Here is a 12,750-nt window from a genome sequence, read left to right as displayed (position 1 = left end):
GCGCAGAAACGATGCTAGAATTGCCTGAGGATTCTGTCAGTCTGCGCGGGGCGCAGACGGGCTGGCGCGGGGCGCCGGTACGCAGATTATACCATATATATACTTTTTCTGTTCAGAATTAGGGTGGAACAGTTTTGACGGCGACAGAGGCACTTTTGAGATCAAGATCAGAGCACGAAATTCTTCATTGTAATGAATTCTTTCACTCTAATTATTGTTATTTTTATGATTATGAGTAACTAAACTCTATGATTGGATCCTAGGGGATTCTAGTTATTATTGTTTTGAACCATGAATTTCATATGATGTTTTAATATAATTACGAAGTTAGTTTCATTCTTTTATCTCTTGTTCTTAATGCTTTATACAACGTCGCGAATTGTTTGATGATTATAATTGTTTGTTTACTAAGACATTAGAAACGAATTGATTGACCTAGAGATAATTGTACAATTAACTTATTCTTTAGACATATAGGTTTGTTAATTGTGAATTCAAGGATTAAAGGGAAACAAACCTCAATTGATTATAGGTCATCCTAAGACATTAGGGATTGATAATCAATTGAGAGGACTATGTACCAAGACATTGGACATAGTTATTTATTTTAATCGAATCATGGAACTAAGTTTGTAATTTGTTGATACGCATGAAATATCCGAGACAATAGTGACCAGATGAACCGAAAAGGTCCAATCGCCTTCGCATCTTGAAAGAAAACCTTATTATCTTGTCATTTACTTTCTCAAGTCTGAAATCTAAACACTTCCCCCTATTTATTTTATTGCAAATTACTCTCGTATGATACCAATTTACCCCTATTTGATTCGGAACAATCCCTGTGGATACGATAATTATATACTTACTTTGATACTTCATCAAATGGCGCCGTTGCCGGGGATTGTTGATTGAATCAACAAGGCAATTGGACCATACTTAGTAGTTTTATTGTTTTATTTTTATTTAGCATTCCTTTAAGAAGAAAAACATATAAAAATTAGTCCTAAATTGTTTTTTATTTTCTTTTTTCATTCTTGTGTAGTGCAGTTGCTTCTAAAGGTATTTTCTGGTTGTTTATGCAAGGTAGGAAAGCAGCAAGAGAACTTGTCTTTGATCCTGAAATAGAGAAAACAGCTAAAGCAAACAGAAAAGCAGTTCGGTTAGCCCGAGAGGTTGCCCGGTTAGCAGGTGTTGCACAAGAAAGTAGTGAACAAGTGGTTTCTAGTCCAGACACATCGGACAACGAAGCCAACATCATGGCTGGAAATCCACCACCGCCTCCACCAGTTGTGCCTGAAAGGACGTTAGGTGACTTTGGCCAAAGAAACAACGGAGAGCTTGCCAATCTGGGTTTTCAACCTAGGAATCCCGTGTCTTTTGACATCAAGAATTCAGTGCTCAGCGCCCTTAAAGAAAATCAATACTCAGGGGCTGAAACACAGTGCCCAAATCTCCATCTTGAGCATTTCTATGAAGCATGTGATTACACAGATCCACCAGGTGTAACCGCATCGGATAAGAGGTTGAGGCTCTTTAAGTACTCTTTAACTGGAAGAGCAAAAGATTGGTTAGACACAATACCTCCGAATACTATTAACACTTGGCAAGAGTTGGAGATGAAGTTTATGGATAGGTATTTTCCTATTCATAAGTACCTTGAAAGAAGGCAAGACATAACAAGCTTTGAACAAGGAGATTCTGAAACTCTATATGATGCATGGGAAAGATTCAAACTTTATCTGAAGAAATGTCCTAAGCATGGGCTCGATAATCATACCCAGATGCAGCACTTCACTCAAGGGTTGAGAGCTCAAACTAGAATGTTCTTGGATGCATCAGCAGGTGGGTCTTTGAAGAATAAGAATCAAACTCAAGCTAGAGAGTTGATTGAATCCATGGCTCAAAATGAATACCGAGTTCAAAATGATAGAGGTGCAAAGAAAAAGGGTGGTATGCTAGAGCTTGATACACAAACTGCTCTTCTAGCACAATCCACTTTGATGAATTCTCAAATGGCGGCTATGTTGAAACATTTCACCAACTCTTCCAATTCCCAATTGCAAGTAAGGGCAACTCAAGATTTGAAGTGTGATTTTTGTGGGCAAGGTCATGCCAATGGTGAATGTTTTCCTGAAGGTTCGGAGGAAGCTAAATATTTAGCTAATTTCAAGAGGAGCAATCCAAATCATGACCCGTATTCGAACACTTATAATCCGGGTTGGAGAGATCATCCAAACTTTGGTTGGGGAGGAAATCAAGGCTCTTCTCAATCTCAACAACAATCATCTTCACAAAGTTCTCAACAAAGGAAACCGTCTCAACTGGAAGATACTCTTTCTCAATTTATCAAGGTGACTCAAGGAAATTTTGAAGCAATGAAGATTAGCCAAGACCAAATGAAAGCTAACCAAGATATTGCTAACAAGAATCATGAAGCTTCGATTAAAAACCTTGAAAATCAAATGGGTCAATTGTCAAGACAATTCTCGGCTACTCAAAATAACGGCTTTGAAGGTTCTACAAAAGACAACCCAAGGAATGAAACTTGCAAGGCGATCAACTTAAGAAGTAGAGTGGTTCCTTCACCGGAGGTCGAGATGAAGAAAAAAAGTGAGACGAGTGAAGAGGGAGTGAAAGAAAAGAGAGAAGAAAAAAATGAGAATGAGGGTGAAGTTGAAAAAGAATGTGGAGTAGAAAATGAGATTGAAGGTGAGATAGAAGAAGTAGTCGAAAATGAGAGAGAGAAAAAAATTCAAAAAGAGAGTGATGAGAAGTTAGTTGAAAAGAACCACACTTTGAAGAAAGATCAAAGCTTAGAAAAGAAGGATAGCAACAAAGGGGAAAACACTTCATTCCATGCCAAGTTGCCGTATCCGCGAAAGAAGAAGGCTACGGAGAAAGAGCACCAACACTTCAAAAATTTCATGAAAATGCTTCATAGTCTCCAAGCGAATATTCCTTTTGCAGAGGCTTTGGAACAAATGCCCATATATGCGAAATTTATGAAGGAGCTTTTGACAAAGAAGTGAAATCCTCTTGATGACGAGACGGTAGACATGACCGAAGAGTGTAGTGCAATAATTCAAAAGAAGCTTCCACAAAAGAAGAAGGATCCGGGAAGTTTCACCATTCCACGCTCTATTGGAAACTTACATGTTAGGAGAGCTTTATGTGACTTGGGTGCAAGCATCAATTTGATGCCCTTGTCTATGATGAAGCGCATCCCGGGTGCCGTGGCTAAACCGACAAAGATGCAACTATCTCTTGCCGACCGGTCAATTACCTATCCACATGGAATTTTACAAGATGTTTTGGTAAGATGTGCTGAATTTGTATTCCCGGCTGATTTCGTGATTCTAGATATGGAGGAGGACGCTGAAGTTCCTCTCTTGTTGGGAAGACCATTCTTAGCCACCGGAAGGGCGCTAATTGACGTTGAGATGGGTGAGCTCATGTTTCGTCTAGACAATGAACAAGTATGCTTCAAAGTGTTTGAAGCAACAAAGTTTTGTGGAGTGGTACCCGAATGTTTCAAGGTGGATGTGTTAGAGGATGTGGCAAAGGATGTGAGAGAAGAAGAATGGGATCATGAAATTGAACTTTTTCTTCAACAATTGGATGAGTGCCAAGTAGCGGAAACGCTAAAAGTGGAGGAGACATTGCTAGTGGAGGAAGAGTTTGAGCCAAGTCCTCCGGGGTTGCAAGAACTTCCTCCTAATTGGAAGTATGTATTCTTGGGAGAAGATTCAAAGCAACCGGTCATACTTAGTAGCTTGCTTACTCCTTTGGAAGAAGATGACCTTGTTAAAGAATTGCAGAAGGATTATGACACTTCGGCTTGGAATTTAAATGGTATAATCCCTGCCTTTTGGTTGCACAAGGTGTATAAGGATGAAGAAGTCAATCCGGGTGTGGATGCTTGTAAAATTGTTATTCCTCCTTTGGAAGGTTTAGTAAAGAAAGAAGTGAAGAAGCTAGTTGAAACCGTCATGATGAGTTTTAGGAAAAAGAGTGTGGATGATTCTAAGGAAGGTCCAAAAGGAGCACGAAAGAAGAAAAGAAAGAAGGGGAGGAATAAGAAGATAAAGTTCATTCGCCGTCCGATAATAGTGAAATCATTGCTTGTTGATCAGAATAATTCTCGGTTGAAGAAAGAGCAAAAGAGGAGTTGGGGTGAAACAAGTCTGAAATATCCTCCCTAATTTGAAGTCATGGACCGTCAAGCTATTGACGTTAAAAGAGCGCTGCTTGGGAGGCAACCCAAGGTTTTATTCACTAAACAATGTTTTTCTTTGTTTTGGTTTTGTGTTTTGCAGGTTCAAGAAGACAATGGAGGAGTTGGAGTATAGTGCATTCGAAAGCTGAAAAAAAAAAAAAAAAAAAGAATCAGGTTTTCAGATATTACCTTCTCCATGTGTACTTTTTGGCCTGCTTCGTGCGTTTATGTTGAAATTGTTACTTGCTCTTTATTGGTCATGAATAAATGCTTGTTTTATTTGTTGTTTTCCTTGAATGTCTTAGTCTTTTTGAAAACCTCACACTATTTGAAATTTGTTTGGCTACCATCTTAGATTCAAAATTGTTGACCAATTGCATGATATGAATGTGTGATATTTTTGAATGTTTCTGATGCATCATAGTGATAATTTAGGCAAAGCTTAGGGACTCTCACAAATATTGACCATAGTTTAATCCAACAAAACCGTGAGATTTTGAGCCCAAACACTGATTTTTGTTGATTATGAGAATTCCACACTTAGCTATGTCTCTAGAATTTGCGCATGTTCTCTTTAATTGATTTATTGTTGTGATGCACACACGAGGCAAGTTGTTTGTGTTGGTGTTTTGATTGGCTACATTTTGCAAAAGCCAACCAGCCAGATGCTGGACTGAGGTGCTGTAGCATTATAGTACAGCATCCTGATACTCTGTTTTTAGTGCAGAATTTTTATTTCAAATCTGAGTCAAGATTTGCTTCAATTATATATTCAGGCACGTGCGTCTGGGCAAAACGAGCCTTGCTCAGCAAGTTTTATTGAAGTCGGCTGAGGGAATGTTATTTAAAACAAAAATATAATTATATTATATTTTTGGCATTTTTTTTTTGTTTGGTACAACATGAAACAAACAAATTATATTTTTGAAATTAATTTAGGGTTGGGCCGCAATTCCTACAGCTGTACATGTCTGAAGACCTAACTTGGACATCAAGACAATTGAAGACTATAAATATGTAAAGCCTCAAGCCTTTACAACTCATGTATTCTAAACCGTGTTTTTACAAAGAGTGAGTTTTTAAGGTTTAGAGTTTGTGTCTTTTGTCAGCCTTTCTTGTGTCACTTTGATGCAAGTTTAGGACTGTGTTTTTATTGTTAATTGTAAGCTGCTCCTAAGCTTTGAAGCACGGAGTTAGTGTGTGTGATTCACTCATAAGCTTTTAAGCAAGAGTGTGGTCTAGTTTCTAGGAGAGTGTCTCCATCCTTATCGTTATTATTGACAGCAACATAGTACGTGTTGTTAGAGGGAATTTGGGACGGGGTCTCATTATCTAAGAGGTTCTTAGGTAGGATTGCACGGGTAGTGTCTAGGTGATAAGTCAAGTACCGGGTGTTGGTCGAGGGCTTTGAACTAGAGCTATTATAGTGGATTCATTCCTGGATTGGTATCCCCCAGAGTAGGTGACGTTGCACTGAACTGGGTTAACAAACGATCTGTGTTATTTATTATTCTGTCGTTTATTGCTTTATTTTATTCAGCGCCTGTCTTGCTGCAACATATGCTATAGTATCTTGTGCAGCATTGTGTTCACTGCGTGCCAGATTTCAATTGGTATCAGAGCAGGCACCCTTTCTGGTTATAGGGTGAGCTCCAGGGAGAATGTCTGGCAACATGGACAAAGAAGGAGGGCTTGTAAGCAGACCACCGCTTCTCGTTGGTGTCTCCAACTATGATTATTGGAAATCACGCATGATTGCTTTCCTAAAATCTATGGATAGCAAAACTTGGAAAGCTGTTCTGAAAGGATGGGACCCCCCTGTGGTCATGGACAAAGATGGAAAGCCAACACTTGAACTAAAAGCTGAGGAGGACTGGTTTAAAGAAGAAGATGAGCTTGCTTTGGGAAACTCAAAAGCATTATATGCATTATACAATGGGGTAGACAAACACATCTTCAAACTGATCAAAAAATGCGTCTCAGCAAAGGAAGCTTGGAAGATTCTTGAAACTGTTCATGAAGGTACCCCTAAGGTAAAAATGTCTAAGTTACAGATTCTTACTACTCAGTTTGAAAATTTACGTATGAAGGATGAGGAAACGATTCAAGATTTTCATATGACTATTCTAGCATTGCTTTTTCATCCAAAAATGATGAAGAAGATCTGGAGGAGGATGAAGAATCTAATGAAAGTATCTCTGAAGCTATGGAGTTGCTGGGAAAACAGTTCAACAAAGTTCTAAAACAAATGGACAAAAGACCCAGACCAAATTCTAAGAATGATGCTCCAGGCACTATGCGCAACATTGTGAATCAAGGAAAACCTAAGAGTGATGAAAAGTCAAGCTTAAACAAGAATATTCAATGTCATGAATGCGAGGGATATGGTCACATCAGACCTGAATGTCCAACATATCAGAAAAGAACGAAGAAAGGACTAACTGTCAGTTGGTCTGATGATGATGACTCAGAAGATGATACAACATCTGTGACTGCCAAACATATCTCAGTCTTAACAGGTACTATTACATCTGATACAAAATCTTGTGATGGAGAGGTAACCTACGAAGAACTTGCTGATTCTTACAGAGAACTCTGCCTCAAGAGTGGAGAAATATGCAGAGTCATTGAGAAACAAAAGGTAACCATCAATCAATTGAAGGCAGAAAAATTTGAAAATATATCAAGGATGGATGAGCTCCAGAAGAAGGTAAATTATTTATCCTCTGATCTTGATGAAGCTAAGGAAGTCATTGAAAAATTAAATGCTGACATTTGGCGTTTGAGAAAATTCTCTGACATGCTGTATAAAGATGATGATCATCTTGATAAACTTCATAAAGCTGATGGTCAACTAGAAGAAATCTTAGAGAAAAATGTTCTAAAGCCTAAACATATTGGGCTTAGTTATGAGAATGTCAACAAACACAAAGGTTACAGCCCAGATCTCACGTACATGAAGGTGTGAAAACACAAGAAGGGGGGGGTTGAATTGTGTTTTAGCTAAGTTAAAACTTTTTAAGTTCTTAACTCAACTACGTTAGCAGCGGATAAAATAACACAAACAAAAGCAAGATAGAGAGAGAGATCACACAAGCAATTTATACTGGTTCCTCTCACAAAACGAGAGTAGTCCAGTCCCCTTGCACTTCCAAGGGAGTTCACTATAATCACACAAGATTACACCTGCTCAAGCACACAAGCAAGAGACTTCTCAACAATGCTCAAGCACACAAGCAAGAGACTTCTCAACAATGCTCAAGCACACAAGCAAGAGACTTCACACTTAAGCACACAAGCTTAAGTTTCACCAAGTAATAGTAAAGTATATGAAAATATACAATTGCTCTTAGATGAACCTAAAGAGAGCAAATACAAATAGTACAGAGTATTTGACTAAAGTGCAAAAACACTTAATAAGAGGTTCAGAGCTTGTATACACAGAATTCAGAGTTTGTTCAGCGCACGTTCAATTCTTAATAATAGTTATCTGTTGTAGCTGAATCTTCTAGTATATATATATACCACCAGAAAAGAGTCGTTGCAAAAGAACCGTTGGAGTTGATAGACTTTTGTCTTCAAGCAGTCTGTCTTGATGCAGTTTGGTTGTATCCAAAACTAAGAAAGAGTTTCAGGTACTTTGACTACTGCAGAGTGGACTTTCCTTATTCAGCTAACAAAACTGAAGACCCACGTTCTCAAAAGAGAACAGACAAAAGATGTGTAGCTGGACTGATCAGGCTTGAAAGGTCCTTTTCTTCATTGGTAGAAGAGTTGACTTGCAAAGGGAATCTTTACAGATATCAAAGAGATCTTCAGACTTTGATGAAGCTAGAAGTTAGTCAAGAAGTTCTGAAGACTTCATCCTCTGAATGTTGTATCTTCTGAAGTCCAACATCTTCTGAGCGCTTGAACTTCTGAATTCACATCCTCTGAACTTCACTCAGAGCTTATATGATGCTTATATCTGCGCACTTAAAATAAATTTTTAGTCCTTCCAATTGTTAATTAATACTTTGTTATCATCAAAACCTTTATAGATTTAGGGGCAAACATTTTTAAATCAATTTTGTTCCAACAATCTCCCCCTTTTTGATGATGACAAACATCAGTATTAATTGACAATTGTTGTTAAATTAACTTATCATGTTTCTCTTAGGTTTATGAGGTTTGCAAGCTCCCCCTAAGATTGATACTCCATAAAGTCTGAACTTTACGTTTTATCCATGATATTTTAATTTAGTATAAGATTAAGATGGTTTGAATTAAAACAAGTTTCATATCTTTCTTCAGAGTGAGAGGTTTGCAAGCTCTCCCCCTAAGTCTCATAAGGCTAAGTTAAAATTGCACTCTTAACTTATCCTTACTTATGAAATTTATTTCAGTTTCAACTAACTTAGTCTCCACCTTGAAATACGTAAAACAACTTAAAAGTAACAACTTTTAATATAACGGATAAAAGCGAGATAAAAGTGGTTTCAGTTTTGAACTTATCACTTATCAATTAATGCGTAACTACTCCCCCTTTTGTCATTATCAAAAAGTAAAAAAAAATTTATATAACCAAGACAGTCAAAGAAGAAGAGTGGTTGTTACGAAGGTGAATTAATTTCAAAACAAAAACCAACGCGCTCAAAGGTTTATAAAAAGGTGAACGAGTTAACATGCCTTCTTCACGGAAAAACAAGAATAGACGAGTAAAGCAAGAGAGACTAGGAAGAATGAAAAGATTTAGTTTACGCATCGCAGAGTTTAAGAGAAGAAAAGAAGACGAAAAACGCGAAGAAGAGGAGAAAAATAAAGAAGACAACAAGAAACCACAAGATGCTGAGATAATAATCATCTCATCAGATTCTGAAGCTGAAGAGAATGAAGATGATGCTGACTATGTTGAGTTTTTGGCTAGCTATGTTCCAGAAGAAGAACAAGAAGAAGAAGAACAAGAGCAAAACCCGGATCCCATAGAAATTTCATCAGATGATGCTGAGGAGAAATCAGAGATTTCTTCTGAGTTTTATCCATCTGATTAGGATTAGGTTGTCTTTTTCTTTTTCTTTTTACCAATGTACTCAACATTGTTGGAGCATTAATAAAAAATTTTCGTTTTAAAAAGCATCTTGTGTTCTTATGTTCTTATTTATCAAGAAAATATAAATATCAAGTGAACATGAAATAAGTAATCAAGCAAAACATAAACAAAACAACTTGAAATAGATAAACCAGAAAAAGTGTTCAGAAGATAAACAAGAAAATAAAAAGAAAGCTCAAAACAAGTGCATAGAATCCTAGGGTTTCTTAAGAAAGGCTAAGAGCTGGTCGAATTTGTCATTCAGAGATCCCACGTTGGAAACCAGACCATCCACTTTGGATTCCAAGTTGAGGTGAGCTGTCCTTTGCCTTTCCAAACCTTCTTGCTGCTCCCTCAGAGCTTCTTGAAAGATCTGCAACTGATCAGCCACAACAGGAACTTGATCTTGAACCAAAGGCGCTTGTTCTTCAACCGAAGGTGCCTTGCCTTTATCAGAGGGTTCACCTTCCTCTGGATAATCAATCATCAGCACATCCTCTTGATTTTGAACAGCAAGCACATCATCCTCTGAAATGTCCTCTGGTTGCAACTCATTTGCCAACTGGGCAACTCTTGCAGCAGCTTCTTCTAACCTTTCAGACTCAGACCTCTGAGCTTCAAGACTCTGAAACAGCTTGGAGTCTATCCAGATGACTTTGAAAGCGTTCAGACGTTGTTCAGCAGCAGCAAGTGCTTCCAGCTTAGCAAGTTCAAATCCAGCATGATTAAACATGGTTAACCTTTTCAATTCAGCCCTAGCCAGACTTTCCCTCATGAAGCTTATCACATCCAAGTCTCTTCTTCCAATCACAGCCTTAATTTCCTCAGCAGCACCATCCAAAGCATTGCAAATCCTTGCCTTAATGCTTGAAACTTCCAAATCCACATCAGAAGGACAAACTAGAAACCTGTCCTTTAGCAAAGATAATCTAACCAAGTCATCATGAAACTGAGTGGATAGATTACAAAAAGGGTTGGATGAGGAGGGTGAATGATTGGGAATGGTAGAGAGATTAGGTGTTTCAGTAGCAGGGTTGTCAATAATCACAACTTCTGCCTCTGTAGGCTTGGGAGCACAAGTGTGAATACGCTCAGGAGAAGCATGTTCAGCACTTGGGTTAGGATGGGGTTCAGGGGTTGGTTCAGATGATGATATGTCAGAAGTTGATTCAGGGTAAATATGTTCAGGTGATGGTTCAGGAGATTTATGTTCAGGGGTTGGTTCAGCATTTGGAATATCTGGTTGAGGTTCAGATGGTGGAATGTCAGGTGATAGTTGTTGTGGTTGCGGTTGAGGTGATTTAGGTTTTGGAGGTGATGAAGGTTTCTGGGTGAAGGTTTGGTTATTCAGAGGATCTGGACTAAGATGTTTCTCTAGTTCAGACAAAGGGTTGTCAGAGGTTGGAATATCAGAGGTTGGTAAAACAGTTTTGAGAGGTTTGGTGTAACCTAATCCAATCTCATTTTCATTAAAGACGTACTGAGTAGACTTACCTTTACCTTTAGGAGTAGGAGCAGGTCTTTTCCTCAAACGTGCAGCCAGAGTCTCTTCATCAGATTCAGTCTTATCTTCTGACTCAGATTCTTCAGATGAGCTGGATACCTCAACAACAGCAGGCTCTTTTAAAGCTTCTTCAGTAGCCTTGGTAGCAGATTCTTCATGTTTTCTCTTAGTCCTTTGCTCAGCCATAGATTGTTCAACTTTAACTTTCTTTTGAGCCAAAAGATCTGGCTTAGGTAGATCATCTTGAGCTTCAGCCTTTCGCTTTTGCTTCCTAGAAGGGTTATACTGGTTTGCAGGAGCCTTTGGGACCATACTCCTATCAACAACAAATCCTTCTTGTCTGAGCACTTCCAAATAGTCCTGAATTACATGCTCAGCATCAGCTTCAGAAATAACAGGGTAGCCTTCAACGTACAGACGATTTTCAAGCCTAACAGACAATTCTTTAGGAGGAGCAACAGGCTTAGATGCAATCAAACGCATCTTGGATAGAAAACTAGCATTCAGAATCTCTGGATAAAACTTCTTCTGAACTAGTTCTGGGTGGAACTTCTGCAGGTTCTGAATCACATGACCTTGATATAGAAGATCTGACAACAACCTGGGATAAACTATAGTAGTTTTCCTCTGAGCCTTACTTGCAAAAATTGCTTCACAAATCCGTTCAAAAAAATAATCTCCAAGATTAACTCTCTTCCTTGTCAGAAGGAAATATAACAAATGACGATGCGTCCAGGAGATTGTATCAGTCCCTCCAACTCTTGGACTGATAGAAGCAAGGATTATCTTGAACAAAACTCTGCACTCGTCAGTCAATCCTTTGACTTTCCCTTTCAGCTTGAAGTCCGTGCAGATGAGATGCAGAAGATCATCTCTATATCTGGTATCCTTTTCAAAAGCATCTAACTCTATCCCAGAGTTAGGTAGACCAAGGAGAGCATTGAAATGAATTGGTGAGAAAGCCATATTCATCCCACAGATGTTAGACCTAATCTGAACACCTGTAAAATCCAGCAAGCCCATTTCCTTCCTAGTTTTACCCTTCAGACTAGGATTCCTCTCAATAGCAGCAATCTCTTCCTTCTTTGCTTCATGTTTATCAAACACTCTTGCTTTCATCCAAAATTTCTTAAGCAAGTCTGGGTAGATAGGACCGTTAAGCATGTCGAAGTACTTATCCCATTTTTGTGATGTAAAGTGCTGCTTAACTTCAAAGCCGTTTGCAGAAAGACTATCAAAATCCACAATCTTCTCAGACAGAAACGTTAGTTCAGATTCTGGAAACTCCATCTCGTTCCCAACAATCTGAAGATTCTTGAACATAAACGGTGGAATCTTTGTTGAAGAAGATGACGAAGGTCCGGCCATTGTTGGAGATTAGGGTAGGGTTTGAAAAACTAACGAGAGAGAAAGAAAGTGTGTTGGAGGTTTAGAGAGAATATGAAAGTGTAGGTTGTGAAAGTGAATAGTGTGCAAGTGTATTGTGTAAGTTTATTTAAATGAGTACAGTTAACATGAAAATAGCAAATTTGGGAAGTTACGCTAATTGACAGAAAGTTGAATACCAAAAATCATCATTAACCACCCACTACCTGACACACGTAGACCACGTGCAGAAATTTACTCGGTAACTGCTATTTTAATGGACAACTGTTCAGCAGTGAATACTAAACGTTTCCCACTTAAATAGTTCAGAGCCTCTGAGTTATTTAAAAGTCTCTATCAGAGTCAAGTACTTCAGAGCTTGTGTTTCAGATGTTCTGAATCATAAGTTCTGATATACATAACCTCTTACACTTTAAAAGCCCAAAAAAAAATTTTCATTCAGAGATTGAAAACATGTTCAGATGTTTCTTAATAAAATCAAATCTTTCAACAGGTAAGGCTTTAGTAAATATGTCAGCCCATTGATTTTCAGTATCAACAAACTTAATATCTATAATGCCTCTCTGAACATAATCT

At 38.2% G+C, this 12,750-nt stretch overlaps 1 protein-coding gene across 1 annotated transcript; it reads left to right on the top strand.

Annotated features, from left to right (window-relative positions):
* The first annotated feature begins 1,044 nt into the window (after window positions 1–1,044).
* LOC123896006 lies at window positions 1,045–3,029 on the top strand. The gene is made up of 2 exons (XM_045946465.1): window positions 1,045–2,610; window positions 2,695–3,029. Exons 1-2 carry the CDS (start codon window positions 1,077–1,079, stop codon window positions 3,027–3,029), a joined length of 1,869 nt encoding a protein of 622 aa, XP_045802421.1. The 5' UTR covers window positions 1,045–1,076.
* Window positions 3,030–12,750: the final 9,721 nt, after the last annotated feature.

This window comes from Trifolium pratense, linkage group LG7 (genome assembly GCF_020283565.1).
Source record: "Trifolium pratense cultivar HEN17-A07 linkage group LG7, ARS_RC_1.1, whole genome shotgun sequence".
Lineage (NCBI taxonomy): Eukaryota > Viridiplantae > Streptophyta > Magnoliopsida > Fabales > Fabaceae > Trifolium > Trifolium pratense.
The sequence above is the reverse complement of the archived record's forward strand: the minus strand, read 5'-3'. Positions and strand labels throughout refer to the sequence as shown.

Excerpts from the sequence above, each read along its gene's own strand:
- LOC123896006 (XM_045946465.1), top strand. The coding sequence starts at position 1,077 with ATGCAAGGTAGGAAAGCAGCAAGAGAACTTGTCTTTGATCCTGAAATA. Across the intron at positions 2,611-2,694 it reads GGTCGAGATGAAGAAAAAAA|AAAATGAGATTGAAGGTGAG; the intron begins GTGAGACGAGTG and ends AATGTGGAGTAG.